Below are 18114 nucleotides of genomic sequence, written 5' to 3' on the forward strand. Positions count from 1 at the left end.
TCAATGTGGAATTCCTTGAAAGGGCAAGTAATATCAAAACGAGCCGTGTAATAAAGTACTTATTGGAGGAATGAATCCACATAGGGAAGACACAGGGAGACCAAGAATATAGACAAATGTATATTTTTAAGGATGTTCAACACATGATGGACATATTACGTTATACGTACATATCATATGGAAGGGAAGCACTGCGTGACAATTAGTGGCAATGTAACCAACAAAATACTGTGCACAAGTGCTCGTGGAGTTTGTGACGGCGCAAGTGACACACAAAGTGGTATATACAGCGGTGAAGACGGCGCAACAAACAATAATGGTACATAAATCTGGCAAAGTTAGGGCATTTGTACAATTAATGTAAGTTTTTCAAGTAGCAGTACAGCAAATGCCCATGGACAAAAAGGCGCCAAAAATAACGCTGTTGAAGTCGACGGCGTTTCGGCCTGTAATACTCTAGGCCATCATCAGGGCAGGTTACACATACTTGGGGCAGTGAGGCAACCGGGAGAAGGTTCACCAGGCGGGACACGGCAGCCGGCAGCCAACACACCTCGGACCCCCCTGCGGTGATTTACTCGCCTTTCCATTCACTCCGATTGACCTAGTCCCTCGTCCTTTACTAATTTCCACGGACCTTCCACTCATCCGCAAGGCCGTGTCCCGCCTGTTGAACCTTCTCCCGGTTGCCTCACTGCCCCAAGTATGTGTAACCTGTCCTGATGATGGCCTAGAGTATTACAGGCCGAAACGCCGTCGACTTCAACAGCGTTATTTTTGGCGCCTTTTTGTCCATGGGCATTTGCTGTACTGCTACTTGAAAAACTTACATTAATTGTACAAATACCCTACCTTTGCCAGATGTATGTACCATTATCGTTTCTGTTGCGCCGTCTTCACTGCTGTATATACCACTTTATGTGTCACTTGCGCCATCACAAACTCCACGAGCACTTGTGCACAGTATTTTGTTGGTTACATTGCCACTAATTGTCACGCAGTGCTTCCCTTCCATATGATATGTACGTATGACGTAATATGTCCATGTGTTGAACATCCTTAAAAATATACATTTGTCTATATTCTTGGTCTCCCTGTGTCTTCCCTATGTGGATTCATTCCTCCAATAAGTACTTTATTACACGGCTCGTTTTGATATTACTTGCCCTTTCAATGAATTCCACATTGAGGAGGAATTAGCCACTGCTCTAGCTGTAGGAGATACCACTGTACCTCTGAATAATTTAGCGAGATGTAAGGCCAAAATTAATCTTGAATGGAATAAGGAGATCGCCATAAAATATCAAACATACAGAAAAGAATGTTATGAGTACGGTGAATCCACGGGGCAGTGCTTAGCCCAGGAATTGCGAATTAAAGAGTCCGAACTAAGAATTAAGGGGGATTCAAAATATGGCAGTGGCGATCGTATCTGATCCCCAGGAAATTCTTAAAGTATTTCATGACTTTTTTATTCAGAATAATATACCAAGAACAAGATTGGAGTCCCGTCTCTAATTGATATGGGACTGCCAGCTGCTTTATGGGGACAGCTAGACCAAACGGATGTTAAAACTTGAGAAGCCAATCTCCATGCGGGAATTAGAGTAGTCCGTTAGTTCACTGGCAGCAGGGAAAGCTGCAGGACCAGACAGGCTCCCCTTGGAAGTATTCAAGACTTTCTTTCATGAAATTAAACGATATGCTTACAGTGTATCAAACCGCGTAGAAAGGGGCGATTCTACGAAGCTGGTCCGAGGCTAATATTTGTGTGTTTAAGAAAAAGGGGAAACCTTTGAAACTCCCTGGGTCTTACCGCCCAATTTCTCTCCCCTATGCGGAAATTTTGGCCACGCTGTCGCAAAAATTATACCGTCTATAGCAGGGGTACTCGTAGTATGGCCCGCGGGCCGCCAGCGGCCCGGCAAGCCTTTCTTGGCGGCCCGCGGACCTTGCAGACATTGTACCGGTGTTTAACAGTGTCAGCAAACAGACTCTGCTCTGTGGGGGCCCGGGGATTCAAGCGATAGTCCGAGTGGAGCTGCACGGGCGCTAAGAAGAGGTGAAATACAACAAAGCCTTGTTATCATGCAAATGGTCTCTTAAAGACCTGTGAAGTACTCGGGTGGGGCTGTGTGTGTGCCCTGGAAGGGAAGCTGCCTCAGCTGCCAGGGGCATAACGCAGCCCCCGTGGTGCGGGGCCCCCTCACTCTAAGCGAGGGACACGGCTGCGCCTGGAAGCAATCCTCTTCAGCCTCCCCAAGTCCCCATAAATTAAGCTGTGCGCGCACACGCCACGTGACTGCATCTAAGCCTCCGAGTCTTCCCTCTCATTCTATCTAGCTCCTTAATGAAAACCGAGACTTCAAGAAACGGGTATAACCCTCTTTCCTCCTTTCGTTTATGTGCACCCCTGTGAAATGGATCCAAAAAAGAATAACATTTTTGCTGGAAACGTTGTCTTTTTCTGACACAAGTGCAGCCTCTGGGTGGAGAGAAATAAAACATTCCAAATGTGAAAAATAAATAACTAATTAAAGCAAGACCGAGTAGTTGCAAGGTGTCCAGATTGATTAATTTACACCTAAACACATTAGCGCCACTTTACAGTGTTTGCCAGTGAAGCGCTACTTTTGTTTACTCCTCTCTCTCTGAACAACATTGTTTTCCCTCTGTGGTAAAGTGCACCTTGCCTGGAGGTACTGAAATACCTGCTTGATGGGTGAATTGGAAAACAAAATGTGTTCAGCGACTGTGTGTTTATGAATGTGGTCTTTTTAAACCATACTGCCTATATTTTGAAAGAATATAAGCAATGGGCCCTGTAGTCGTGGCCTTACCTTTTCATGCAAAAGCACTCACTAATTTCAGAATGAGTGTAAAAGGAAAAAGGTAACCATGACTGAGAGGGAGGGAGACGGGGGGAGGGAGACTGAGAAGGAGGGGGAGAGGGGGAGGGATGGAGAGAGGGAGAGAGGGAGGGAGACAGAGGGGGAGGGAGACAGAGGGGGGAGGGAGACAGAGGGGGGAAGGAGACAGAGGGGGAGGGAGATGGAGGGAGGGAGGGAGATATGTGTAAGCTGGGTCCGGTGGCTCAGTGGACGAAGGCATCCGCTGCAGGGACCTGTGTTCCACGTCATGGTCAGTTTTTTTTGTTGCTCTAGCCCCACCCCCTCCCCAATGACCCCGCCCCCAAGGTGCGGCCCTCGGCTACAAACCACTGTAAATTTGGCCCCCAAGAGAAAGTTTGTGAGTACCCCTGGTCTATAGTATCGCTAAAACAGCCTGGTTTTATACCTGGGAGAGGGACGGTAGATCATGTGCGTAGAGTAAGAACGCTCTTTGATATCAGTTAGAATCTCGTGAACTTGGCTTGATCTTACTCGATGCCGAAACGGCGTTCGACCGGGTTTCGTGGAATTTCCTCTGACGGGGGCTGCAACAAATGGGCTTTGGACAAGGCTATATACGGGCCCTTAAGGCCCTCTATCTTCCGTTGGCAAATCTACTCAATGGGACTTTATTCTCAGGCCATCTTGATCTCCAGAGGTACACGACAAGGATGTCCCTCTCACCACTTTTATTTGCGTTGTATATTAATCCCTTTATTCTTGTTAGAACAAAGTAGAAAGATTTCGCCCTGTATAGTACAACAAGACCGCTATTCTGTACTGGCCTACGCCGACGATATAGCAATTGTCCCTTCTAATCCTAGGCTTGCTATATCTGAAATAGAATCTTTGGCGCAGACTTTTGGGGTAGCCTCTGGGTATAAACTTAATATTGGAAAAAACCAAATATTATGCATAAGTCACGTAATGGATGGGGGTGTCAGGTGTCCTGAAGATGAACTCAAATAATTGAGTTCGAAACGTCGTCGACCCTATGCAACTTGAACCTTTTTTGTAGTGATTTTACTAAGAAAAAATGGTTCTCTATTGTTGCCAATGCGATGTTCCTTTTTAAAGAGTCCACCCTCACCTGCATGTCACGCTTTCTTGTCACTAAATATGTGAGCACTTGAATTCAATCTATGTTCAATAAATAAGTGTCATATATTGACATCTCCTGTCCCCTGTTTCTCTATATTAAGTATTACTCTCCCGTATGAGTCTTTGAACCTATACCAAATCATTCGCCCTCCTAAGGGTTTTTCATTTCACCGGACCTTCTCAGGCCATCCCGAACCATTGTTCTCTTCCACAGGTGAGCTAAGGAAGCCACTTATTTGGGTATTAAGATCCGCACCTTTGTTCAGGAGATTGAGGTTAATTGGGGGGTATCCTCTCTGGTGAAAAGGTCATTTTAAAGGTGGGAGAATCTCCATTTGTCATTAGTAGGCAGAGCGAATGTCCTGAAAATGAACGTTCTACCGCGTGTTATGTACCTTTTCAGGGCAGTGCCAGTGGAGATTTCCCATAAACAGATTCAATATTTACAATCACTTTGCTCTAGGTTTATGTGGGTCCCAGGGAAACCTCGTAGAGCGGCTCGATTTGACTCTCTCTCTCTCTCTCAATAAAGGGGAGTTGGTATAGTAGTCGTCAGATGATGCAAGGAGGGGTAGAGTAGGAGAGTTTAGAAAGGGTAATTTTTGGGATCATAGTAGTGGTATGGGATAAATGACAGGGGATGTAGAGGATATATTGATGTATAGGGTGAGATAGGGTAGTACGTTGGAAAGAGTAGTAGAAAGAAGTTTGATATGAGTCAGAAGGTTGGGCCAGAGGATATATTGAGAGAAGTATAGGCTGGGAAGTAGGGTAGTGCTATTGAAATGCTAAATTAGAAGAAAGAAATTTATAGACCCATAAGTACATTGAAAGTATATAGATGCATAAAGGAGGTAAGTATATATAGATTAAAGATATTGATAGAGGTACAGGATGAGAAATAGGGTAGTGCATTGGATATGCTTTTTCAGGAGAAAGGTAACATACACCCAGATCCAAGTACATGGAAGGTACATAGATGCATAATGGAAGTAAGTACATGTAGACCAAAGATGATTTTTATTTATTACAACATTCTACATGTTTATACAAAGCAATACACAAAGATAGGTACATATCTATAAGGAAAATAAATGCTTATATACAGAGGAATATGCTGTAAACTTGTTTGCATATGGTGCTTATGTGGGGAAGAGCCAATTCTTGAGTGGTTTTCTGAAGATAGCGTGGTTGTCGGTGGATCTTATGTTGGGGGGTAAAGAGTTCCATAGTTTGACTGCTTGAACAGAGAAGGATGTGCCACCCATGTTTTTTTCTTGTATCTTGGGATTTTGAGGCGAGATGCCCCTTTTGAGCGTAGGTTCCTATGCTGAATGTGTTTGGTGATTTTATTCCTGATGAAGAGCGGTCCCCATTCCATGTATTGCTTTGTGGGTGATACAAAGTAGCTTGAACATGGATCTTCTGGCAACCGGTAACCAATGCAGGGCTTTCAAGGCAGGTGAGATGTGGTCTTGCGGTTTGATATGCAAGAGTAGTCTGGCAGCAGAGTTCTGAATCCGTTGTAGTCTTTACATGGTCGTTAAAGGTGATCCGTGGTAGAGGCTATTGGCGTAATCAACATTGGACAGAACAAGGGAGATGGTAGCTTGGACCTTGTGTGGAAATCCCAAATGAGGGAAAATTTGTCGCAGTGTTTTTATAGTGACAAAGCTTGATCTTGCTAGTTTGTCCACTTGGGCATTCGACCGCTTTGGGTCCATGGTCATTCCGAGGTTTCTTCTTTTGGTACTTTAGGCGGTGATCCCAGTTCATCAGGCCAGGCGGCAAGCGGGTCCTAATGTTTCCAATTGCCACACGTGAGTATTTCCATTTTTGAAGCATTCCATTTGAGATGGCTCCAAGTCATCCACTAATCCAATCAAAGAATGAACTCGGACCAATTGGTTTTGTATCAAAATATTCTGTTCGAGGCATATGAGCTGCAGATTACACACTTGTGCATAGATCGCCATCTGGTGTTGGGCCCGGATGTTTGCAGTTTGTTTTTCCTCTTGGAAAGTCATTGGAAATCACGAGTTCGGTGACTCCTCCCTTGGATCGTATTGCGCATGGGCTTCGGCTCCGTCCTCAGATTGTTTTTTTCCGCCATCTGGCTCGGATGTAATCTTCGCGCTCCGGTTCCAAACAGCTTCCAGCTCGACGATCGATGCGCAATACTCACCCCAATTCGCTGTATTGTTTCGAACGCGATCTCCCCACTCGACGTGACTTCTCATCGGCACAGACCTTCGGTTACAGTCGTCGACTGCCTTCGGGCCTACCCAAGCTACGGTCCTGGCTAATGGAAAGGACTCCATTTAAAAAGTGCCCTCGATGTGGGTCCAAATTCCCCCACACTGATCTCCACGAGGTATGCAATCTCTGCCTCTCCCCTGAACACGAGGGTCGAGACTGTCCGGCGTGCAAGTCCTTCCGGTCCAAAAAGACTATTCGAGACTGAAGAGCCAGAAGAACCATGACACCCTCCTCGACAACGATTCCGGATGACCTTTTCGGGGAAGGCGTCGACGCTCCAGAACAGCCTCACACCGACAAGGGACTCGTCAGCGCCTCCGAAGCAGACGACTCCGATGTGGAGGACATCACTCCGGCACAGAGGGTTGCGAGTACTAATCTACCCCCCCACACCCTCGCCGGCACCGAAAAAGGCTTCGGTCCACCTTCGCCTCCGGGCCTAGGCAAGACCAGTGACACTGCTTAACACACCGCACCTTCGGGCCCGATAACGAAGCCAAGTAAGCCTTCCGGCGGCTCGGGCTCGAGCCAGCCCACCCTCGGTGCCGATAAACACTCTTTCGTCACCGAAAAAGAAGCCGGCCTCCATCTCGACGCCGAGCCCTGCACCGGGGTCGAAACCCAGCTCTTCGGTACCGACACCATCTTTGGTACCGACCAAAGCACACAAGGCCACCGACACTTCGAAGCCGAAACCCATCTCGGCGCCTACCAAACAACCGGAGTTTCCTAAGCATGGTTCCAAACAGCGAACCGGCACAGAAAAACATAAGAAGCCGACGGACCAACCATCCTCACCAGAACTTTTTACTCCGATCCCTTACTAAAAACATTAATCAAGAATCCCAAAACTGGACATTTAATGCTCTCTATCAAAGACAATTGGAGAAACCGGCTCCGCCTCCACCTCCAAAGAGGAAGGACTCTGCTACCTCCCCTTTCAGACTACCTTCCCCACCTCCTCCACTGTCTCCACCTTCTCCTCCTCCACCCTCTCCACCCCCACCTCATCATTCCCCAACTCCATCTCTGGATGATGATGATGATGATCAGGGGGATCCATATGACGACATAGGGAATGCACCCCAAGATCTACCTACAGGGGACCCCACCCCCACAGGATCCCCAGACCCATGGGACGATTAGAATATCCCTGATGTCCCCAACGTCCCACAGGACGATCTTTACCCTTCCAGACTTTCTCCTCCAGAAGACTCATTGGGGTTCAACCACCTATTGCAAAGGGCGGCACAATATCATCGGGTAGATCTACATACCGACCCCGTGGAGGAGGATTTCCTCCTCGATACATTCGACACCACACATAGGACCACCTCCATATTGCCTATGCTCAAAGGAGTTATAAAGCATGCGCCAGCGGTCTTTAAGGACCCAGTCAGAGCCAGGGTCATTAACCCGCGCATCGAGAAGAAATATAAATCTGCCCCTACAGATCCCTCCTACATTAGAGGGCCTGCGCCACTAGATACTCTAGTAGTCTCCACCGCAAGTAAAAGGGCCAACTCCCAGGCATCAGGCGAAGCACCACCACCTGTCAGAGTCTAAACTCTTGGACGCATCAGGCAAGCGTACTGCCTCCCAAGCTGCCAACATATGGTGTATCGCCAATACACAGGCGCTACTCGCCAGACATGACAGGGCCCATTATGACGAATTGGAAGCCATAATGAGCCATCTCCCTGATAAATATAAAGCTAGGGCCAGCTATCTCATTCAGGAGGGCAAAACCATCACCAATACCTTCATACGTTGTGCCTTAGACGCAGCAGACACAGCCTCTAGGGCTATCAATACTAGTGTCCTCCGTCGCCATGCCTAGCTAAGGATATCGGGTTTTAAACCGGAGGTACAAGCCTCCATCCTCAACCATCCCTTTGACCAGGAACATCTGTTTGGCCCCAAAGTGGATGACGCCCTGGAGAAAATGAAAAAGGACATGGACACAGCAAAATCCATGGGAGCCTTACAATCTCACCCTCCCAGACGCTCCTTTTGCCGCTCTTCCTTTCGGAGCACATCCAGAGGCTACTCAGCAGACTCCGCTTCCACCGCATACAAATCCCCTACTCAGTCCACGTTTACAAGGGGTTACCAAAGAGGCGGCTACAGGGGCAACAATAACTAGGCAGAGGCAAAACAAATACCGCCCGCTCTGCCACCGCGCCTCCCCAATGACTTCCCTCCACTTCCCCCAAACCATCACACTCCGGTGGTGGGCAGACTCCAACATTTCCTTCCGGTCTGGACTGCCATCATCTCAGACAAATGGGTAACACAAATAATTCGGTCAGGCTACTGCCTAGAACTAACATCTACCCCCCCCCCCCCCCCCCAACATTCCACCCAGACAACGCCCGATGTCACCAGAGCATCTACGGCTACTCAAGCAGGAGGTAATCTCTCTCCTAGACAAGGAGGCAATAGAACATGTTCCAACCAACCAACAAAATATGGGGGTCTACTCCCTGTATTTTCTCATACCAAAAAGGGACGAAACTCTACGGCCCATCCAAACACATACATACACTCAGACCACTTTCATATGGTGACGCTTCAGCAGGTACTTCCGCTACTTTCCCAAAACGACTTCCTCACCACTTTGGACCTAAAAGATGCTTACTTCCACATTCCAGTGCACAAGGCCCACATGAAGTACCTCAGATTTGTAGTGGACGGCCACCACTACCAATTCAAAGTGCTCCCGTTCGGAGTCACAACCGCACCACGAGTATTCACCAAGTGCCTAGCAGTGGTGGCAGCACATCTGCGAAGACAACACATTCACGTCTTCCCTTACCTAGACTGGCTAATAAAAGCCAGTTCATACAATCAGTGTGTACAACACACACACCACCATCCAGCTACTTCATCAGCTGGGCTTCACGGTAAACCACAAAGTCCCATCTCCACCCATCCCACATAAAACAATATCTAGGTGCCACTATAGACACCTCAAAAGCGCTAGCCTACCTCAATCCTACCAGGATTGCAAGCATCCAGGCTCTGCGTGCAAAATTTATAGCACAACACCCCCTTCCAGCTCGGGTGTTCATGCAACTAATAGGGATGATGGCCTCTTGCATCTTCATAGTACCTCACGCAAGACTCCAGATGCGTCCTCCAAGAGTGCTTGGCGCACCAATGGAACCAGGCCCAGGGTCAATTAACAGATCTGGTATTGGTAGACGGCCGTACCCATCGCTCTCTGCAGTGGTGGACTACCACAAACCTTTCCAAAGGTCGACCGTTCCTGGACCCGGTTCCACAGGTACTACTAACAGACGCATCGCTCTCCGGCTGGGGAGCTCATCTATTACATCTCACCATGCAAGGCAAGTGGTCACCTCAAGAGAAGCTACTCCGTATCAATGATCTGGAGTTACTAGCGATCTTCCTAGCCCTAAAATCCTTTCAGACACACATTTTGGGCAAAACAGTCCTGATCCGCACAGACAACATGACAGCCATGTATTATATTAAAAAACAAGGCGGGACACACTCCACAGCTCTCTCAATTAGCACAGAGCATATGGGGATGGGCCATACCCCGGAAAATCTTTCTCCTAGCCCAGCATGTCCCAGGAGTGCAAAACACTATAGCAGATCTACTCAGTAGACAAACACAACAACTCCACGAGATACCCACACCCATTGTCCAAAGGCAATGCGATATGGATGAACTGGTCAGGCAGATTTGCGTACGCTTTTCCGCCTCTCCCACTAATTCCATTAGTAGTGCGCAAACTAAAATAGCACTCCCTCACACTAATATTAGTAGCGCCAACTTGGGCCAGACAACCGTGGTACACCACACTGCTGGAACTATCTGTAGTACCGCACCAAAAATTACGCCTCTCTCCACACCTCTTAACCCAGAACCATGGAGAGATCAGACACCCGGACCCAGCTCAGTTCAACCTTGCGATCTGGCTCCTGAAATCCTAGAATTTGTGTACCCTAATCTTCCTCCTGACTGTATGAACGTCATCAAAGAAGCTAGGCGCCCTATCACTAGAGCGTGCTATGCCGCCAAGTGGAAACGTTTTGTTATCTATTGTCATAACACCATCAATCCACTAGATGTGTCCATTCAACACATCATAGGCTACTTACTCCACCTACAAAGGTGTAATCTAGCCTATACGTCCATTCGACTACACCTCACAGCCATAGCAGCTTACCTACAAAACAGGCAACATCTCTCTCTTTCGAGTACCTGCCATTAAAGCCTTCATGGAAGGCCTTAAAAGAATAATTCCCCCCCAGAGTGCCACCCTCACCTGTGTGGAACCTGAATATTATTCTCACCAGACTAATGGGACCTCCTTTTGAACCCCTACACAAATCTGAACTTCAATTCCTAACATGGAAAATCGCTTTTCTTGTAGCCATCACTTCCCTCAGAAGGGTCAGTGAGATACAAGCATTTACTATTCAAGAACCTTTTCTACAAATGCACCATAATAAGGTGGTTCTCCGTACCAACCCAAAATTCCTCCCCAAAGTAATTTCTCCTTTTCACCTAAGCCAGTCTGTAGAACTACCAGTATTATTCTCGCAACCACAAACTGTTGCAGAAAGAGCTCTTCACACACTAGATGTCAAACGAGCCTTACTCTACTACATCGAGAGAACACAACCTTTCCGTAACCGAACAACTATTTGTCTCTCTCTCCACCACACAAGGGCAACCCCATCTCCAAGTCGGGGATAGCTAGGTGGATTGTCAAATGTATTCAAATTTGCTACCATAAAGCAAAATGAACGCTATCCGTTCCCCCTAAAGCCCATTCTACACGTAAAATAGGGGCTTCAATGGCTTTTCTAGGAAACCTCCCATTAGATGATTTCAAAGCAGCTACATGGTCAACACGGCACACTTTCACCAAACACTATTGTGTAGATGTGCAAACTAAGCAACAAGCTAGTGTGGGCCAGGCTGTACTCAAAACATTATTTCAAACCACTGCAACAGATACGGGTGGTCGCCGCCAACGGTGGGTACTGCTATATAATCTATGCACAAGTGTGTAATCTGCAGCTCATATGCCTCGAACGGAATATGCTACTTACCAGTATGCATCTGTTCTTGGCATGTAGCGCTGCAGATCTACACACGCCCACCCGCCTCCCCGGCTACCTGTATCTGTTCCAGCTTATCTTATTTAGATAACACACACATGGGCCTCTTCACTGGTATTACTACACTCCATCTTTCCCTGCTGGCGAAAAACAATCTGAGGATGGAGCCGAAGCCCATGCGCAATACGATCCAAGGGAGGAGACACCGAACTCGTGACTTCCAAAGACTTTCCAAGAGGAAAAACAAACTGCAAACATCCGGGCCCAACACCAGATGGCGATCTATGCACAAGTGTGTAGATCTGCAGCTCTACATGCATACTGGTAAGTAGCATATTCCTTTAGTTTTATTTTCTAGAATAAAGCAATGACAAGCCTGGCATGGGTAACTGAAATACTCTGCAGTAATACGGTTTGAATTGTAGGTGTGTGTGTGTGTGTGTGTGTGTGTATATATGTATGTATGTATACACACACACTTTGGTTTGATTACAGTAGAACTACTAGTAATGCATTCTCTGGCCACATGTCAGTCCTTGGTAAATGGTACCACAGGTACCAAGGGCACAGTGACCAGAGAAGACCTTGAAGGGCTGCATCACTTGTGCCACCCTTAGAGGCCCTGTACCTTTACACTCACACACTGCCTTTGCGGGCTGCGTGTTATGGTGCAGAACAAATTGAAGATAGTATCTTACGCCAACGACATTCAACTGCTGTTTACGTGCGAAAAAGGCACTGCCTTTAGAGGCAGCGAGATTAACATCTGTCTGACGGAGGTTTTCTCTTGGTTACGACATAACCAATTAAATTGTAACCCTGAGAAGTCCAAGATTATCATCTCTGGCTGCCCGCCATTCGAATCTTGGCACAGATGTTGGCCTTGCGACATGTCCCCTCCTACTGCTTCAGTCAGTACGGTGAAGAACCTGGGAGTGAAGTTGAACGTCACTCTAACAATGAAGGCTGAAATTCAAACTGTTGCGGGCACCTGTTTTGGCATGTTAAGAATGATAGAAAACGTCCTTCCCCCTGCTACCGGTTGAGTACCGTAAGACCGTAGCGCAAGCCTTAATTGCATCCATGCTGGATTACGTCAATATTTTGTATCTGGGCCTACCTGAATATTTACTGAACCGTCTGCAGGTGGTTCAGAATGCGGCTGCCAGAGCCATTCTCATGGTTGGACCTAGAGCACGTATGACGATCCACCTAAATGCCTTGCACTGGCTACCAGTACGGAAGAGGATCCAGTTTAAGGCTTTGGTTCTGGCTTTTCGGGTCTTCCACGGCACTGGTGCCGTATATCTCAGGAGAAGGGTCCAGCACTATGATCCGAAACGTCTCTGATGCGTATTCCCAAATTTGCCTGCTCCTGGGCTGGTGGTGGCTCCTTTCAAGTACCGGCCGCCCGCTCATGGAACTGTTTGACTCTTTAACTTAGGCATGTGCAGCCCCTGCTCCCCTTTAGGAGAGAATAATTCCTCTTTGGGCGGGTTGACCCTTTGGCTTTGGTTGCCTGTTATTTGGTGGTCCTGTAGCACCGGGACACTCTGTGGAGTAGCTGTGCGCTTTAGAAGTACCTATTTTCATTTCATTTCAGTCGACATGGCGCACACATTTGTGGCATGCCTACAACCCATGGCCCTGGCAAAGACCAGTCACCCGTCTAGCTGGGTGCACTACACGAGTGGTGAGGATACAGGTGCATGAGCCCAGTACCCCTACAGTGTCTATGCCAATTCTTAGACACAAAGTGCAGTCCTGCAATTAAGAGTATATGGTGCTTGGAGTTTGTCAGCTCCAGTCGCATAATGTCTGCACTAAAACTGGGAAGTTTGGTATCCAACTTCTCACCACATTAATTCCACACTGATGCCCACATGGGATTTAATGAAAAATGCACACAGAGGGTATCTTAGAGATGCCCAATGAAAAAGGACCAGCCTGGTGGGTTCCCTGACTGGTATACACCAGCCTGCCACCACGAAACATGTTTCTGGACCCCTGGGGTGGGATCCTTCACTCTGAGCCCAGAAACAGCCTTCCCTGGGCAGAGGCATTCACACCTGCCCCAGACCATGAAGAGCCATCTGTGGCAGGAGAGCTTCAAAGGCCTTGCCGCCCGCTCTCAGGAGCAGGCCGCCTTCCTGTCTCCCCTCCTTTTCGGCTGGAAGACAAGTGGGAAAAATTAGCCAGCCCAGGTGTGCCCACCTCTTCCAACCCCACTCCTCAGGTGGGGAAGGCAAAGTGAAGCCCACACTTCAGTGCCTGCCATCTTGCAGACACCTGGGCACTGACCCCAAGGTCATTAGCTCATTGGCTACTCACCTCAAGACCCCTAAAATGCCCCTAAATACAGTATTTAGGGGCAGCCCTGAACCGAGAAGACAGATTCCCGCAACCTACGAAGGATGAAAGATGCCCAGCAGAGGAGACTGCAGAGAACCGACTTGGCCCCAGCCCTACCGGCCCATCTGTAGTTTCCAGAGCTCCTGCGCCAAGTCTCCTTATCTTGCAGCCAGCGACCTTCAGAACCCCTGGGAATACTGACGGCCTTCAAGAAAGACCGGGTCTCCTGTGAACAGCAGCTCTGTTAAAAAAATCTCCAAAGCAAGTCTCTGAACCTGCTGAGGACAAAGAAACCTGACGCCTGGACCACCACTGCACCCGTCGCCTACAGCCAGAGTTTGAGTGGCCCACTGGTCCCTGTGAGGTCCCTCAGCACTCCAGAGTCTGAGTCCACCATGGGTCGACCCCTCCAGGACTCCCTGACTTCGCCTTCAGCCTGTGCCCGGAGACCCTCCGCCCCTCAACTTCATTTCTCTCCATAGGAATACATTGCCTGTTTTTCTCTGAAAAATGTCTGCAGTTGATTTGTATGGAAACCTGAAAAACTACAACTGTGCACAACTGATTTTACTTACATTTTTTCTAGATCATGTCCCAGTGTGATATCTAGCTATATTACAATGAGTAGAAAAATTATTCTAAAAAGTAATCTGTACATAAATTGATATTTTGACTTGCCTGCATTTCACTCCATCTTCATTTGAACCTGCATGCAATTGTAAACACTGCGTAATATTTTGCAAAGCATATATTTCACCTACCTCTGCTAGGTGTGTCTTGGTTCTAGAAGTAATATAAGTTAATAATATTTTTTTACAAACATTGGTTTGAGTTCATTCTTCGAGTATGTGACATGATTTGACATGACAACTTCGAATGTGGAGTGGGCATAATCCTGACCCAGAGTTCCTAGTTTCACCAAGAGCAAGATGGTGAATCTTTTTTGACTGTCCACTTAAGGTTCCCCACCAGAGGGATGTGCTCAGTCTGCAAGTGTGACATGTCTTCTGACTAGCTAATTTCCCCCCCTGTCCTGGTACCAAATCAGCCTCACTTCAGGGGATGACCTCTCCCGGGTCGCAAAATCAAAGGTGTCTGAGGCTTCCAAGCCTCTGGATTTGGTATATAGATTCAGTAGCCATCCTGCTGGAGGTGTGAACACCTTCTGCCGAAGTAGGCATTGTTGCAGGCCTTAGAGCATGAGCTCTCACCCTCGGGGTGTCAGAAACCAGTATGTGGTGGCAGGTTTACAAGGGGCACCTCTAAGGTGCCCTCTGGGTGCATGTCATATTAATTCCAACACTGGCATCAGTGTAGATTTAGTAAGACAAGGTGTTTGATACCAAAGCTCCATAGGTTTCAGTGAAGGCATTCTGTCTGGGTAACTGTTAATGACCTGTACTCAGTACATATTCTTAAGATTGCTTCCCTGTTCACTTGTACTTTCTAGCAATTTAACTAGAAGGCACAGTGGCATATCTGATCATGCAAATATAGCCTGACGTGATATAATGCACACTGCTTTAGGGCTTTTAAGGCCTGTAGTAGGAGTGGCTTGCATATGGTAGATTCAGTGCATGGGTATTGCACGCAGGCAGTGTGCAATGTTGTGTTTTCCTAAGGGCTTGCACCCTTTCACTCATTCTGCAGTGGCAGTCTGCATGAAGTTTTTGTATGGATCCCTTAGGGTGGCATAAGACATGCTGCAGCCCTTAGGGACTCTCTTTAGTACCCATGCCCTAGGTACCAGGGGTACCGTTTACTAGGGACTGTCAAGGGTGCTAAGTTCCTTGCCAATTCGGTTAATATTAGAATTTTTGTTTTTAATTGGCAGATTTTTACCCTTCTAATCCTGCTCCAATACAAAAAAATACGTAACCTTTGCAATTCATAATGTCTTTTTTCCATACAGCCTGGTGGAACTGCTAAGAAAGGGAAAGCTGCAGCATCAGGCGGGGCTGCGGTAAAGGGCAAGAAGGGGGCAGAGATGAAAGAAGTCATCGAGCAGGAGTTGTCGGTATGCGTTTTATACTGTTAGTTATTGGGAGTGTGGTAAAGGAGGCAAGAGGATCTAGTGGACACTGTTTAACCATCATGCCCTCTCCACAGATTGAAGCTTGCGAAGAGAAAGCTGCGGCTGTCCTTCCAGCGACCTGCATGCAGATGCTGGATAGTGCCAATTGGAAGGAGAGGCTTGCCAGCATGGAGGAGTTTCAAAAGGTAGGTTGGTCATCTTGAAGTAGTAGTCCAAGTCTCTCTAAACTTCTCTGGAGTTCCAGTTTCTTGTTCTGTTCTTATAAGCTCTTTTAATGAGACCTTTACCACTTGATGTTTTTAATGAAAGGGGAGAAACCCTATATTGTAGAAATTTTCAAAATGTCTTCAACCTCAAAGATGGTAAAGAGATGTTCTGCTCAGTTTTATTCAACTTTTGGTACTGTCTGGGTGCCGAGGGTAGGAGGGGTGCAGGCGGAAGGGTTGGATGGGTGTCTTAGACACTATTTTAGTGTAGTATTCAGTAGTTTGCTGAAGTGGGTATTTTCCGTCTCTGCCTCCTCTGCTTTTGAGTTAGTGGAGTGGAAGAGTGTTCCTTTGGCTATTTAGATTGTGATGAGCAGGGTTTTCTTACTGATTGTGGTCTATGCTTTTGAGGTGCAATCATCTTGCACCGTGCATGTTGGCAAGACCGTGTGTCTACTCTCCTACCCTGTTTTACTGTTATCTGCTTCTTACTAGGCCGTAGAAGTGATGGAGAGAAGTGAAATGCCGTGCCAAGCTCTGGTCAGGATGCTAGCAAGAAAACCTGGGTGGAAAGAAACAAACTTTCAAGTAAGTGGTCTCCTCCCGTTTCCTATATCGACTCTTTATACCCCCAACCCCCACCTCCTATGTATCCTAGTTTAACAGCAGGCCAGAGTCTATATTAATCACTCACACTACTATTAAATGTATGTGATGCATAGTACCTTCCTTTATTTGTAGGTAAAGTCCAGGTTGAAAATATCTTTCAATTTGTGTAGCCACCTCTTGGAGGCATAGTCTCGTTCTGTAGGTATACATGGTCTTGTTTTATGTGCGTTCGGAACAAGGGTGCAAACGTCCAGATCCGTACTAAGGTCTGACTCCCAACATTACAGAGCTTGCTTTGCAACACCCATTGATATTTTTTAGTGGCTTGCAGCATTGCCTTCTTGATAGAAATCCAACTTACCCAAGAGGGCTCACGATTTCTGGAGCACTTGTCATAGCTTTACATCACTGAAGGACATTTGCTCATGAATTCTTCCTATCTTTGGCAATTTAGTCCGTTTAACACACCTTACGTGTTCATGCATTTTCAGTTCCACTGGAGTGGTTACTGATCAGAGCATTATTTTGGAACATTCTCAGTGTTTGACCTGCTTGGCTCATGTGACCTTGCGTAGATATGAAGATTGTTTTCATGACAAGTGGGTTGATGCAGCAGGCGTGTAGCATGTCCTACCCATTGGTACTCGAGTCACCAATGATAGTCCGCTGGGGCTACATAAACTATATTACATTGAAATAGCTACTTGGTAATCTGCCGTCTAATAATTCAGATATTGTCAGATTCATCCAGATCTGTAAGAAACTGGCTCTATATATACTGCACCAAAGTAAGGTACACTGTGTATAGAGTCCAAGAGGCCCCAAAGGTAGGCAGAGGTTAAAGTTAGATAGAACCTTACTCTTGAATAGTGGTAGCTTGGTCGAGCAGTAAGGCAGTATCAGAGGACAGTGTTAAGCATTTGGTGTACACATTCAGTCAGCAAATTAATTCACACACTCAAACTGAACTCTATGCCAATTGTTTTTGTATAAAAAATATACTGTTTATTTTTAGAACCAAGCAAGTCTGGAATAGGTAAGCATTAAATACATTTCAGTAATAAGTTACTGGATATAGGACTGTTTGAAAATGCAATTGGAATGGTACTTTGTTTGATTTACAGGGGAGCAGTAGTATGCAACACTTGGAAAGTACAGTACATTGGAATGACTGGGCTTTTTCAATAAATTGCAGGCAAGTTACTTTTCGAGTTACTTTTTCAAACACAGTGCTGGATCCTAGATTCAGCACTGGGACATTTCCGGAAATAGTTGAGAAAATGCGTTTGTTAGATGTACGATTTTTAAAGAATATTCTTGTATTTCGAGAGTTGACACTTCGAAACTTTTTCAGAGAACCACAATGTTATCCTATGGAAGGAAATTCAATTCACAGGTAAGTTACTTTTACATCTGAAAGGGACACGTTAGTGACAGATTTCTTACCTTAGAATATCCCCAGGCGTCCGACTGGATCCGGAAAGTTATTCGTCAGCAGTACTCCTGTGCGTCTGTAGGCGTCGTCATGCTGCTCCGCGTAGGTTGCTGGCGGCATAGT

At 46.8% G+C, this 18114-nt stretch overlaps 1 protein-coding gene across 7 annotated transcripts in view; it reads left to right on the forward strand.

Annotated features, from left to right (window-relative positions):
- CKAP5 (cytoskeleton associated protein 5) overlaps positions 1–18114 on the forward strand; it is a 1152983-nt gene that overhangs the window by 331944 nt on the left and 802925 nt on the right. For all 7 annotated transcript variants that reach the window (XM_085646654.1, XM_085646649.1, XM_085646653.1 and 4 more), the window contains exons 14-16: positions 15619–15723; positions 15816–15926; positions 16443–16535. In XM_085646654.1, the coding sequence (XP_085502780.1) occupies positions 15619–15723; positions 15816–15926; positions 16443–16535 (309 nt within the window). The remainder of the gene's footprint in view (positions 1–15618; positions 15724–15815; positions 15927–16442; positions 16536–18114) is intronic.

The sequence above is a fragment of the Triturus cristatus genome, chromosome 3_1, assembly GCF_964204655.1.
Source record: "Triturus cristatus chromosome 3_1, aTriCri1.1, whole genome shotgun sequence".
NCBI classification, from domain to species: Eukaryota; Metazoa; Chordata; class Amphibia; order Caudata; family Salamandridae; genus Triturus; species Triturus cristatus.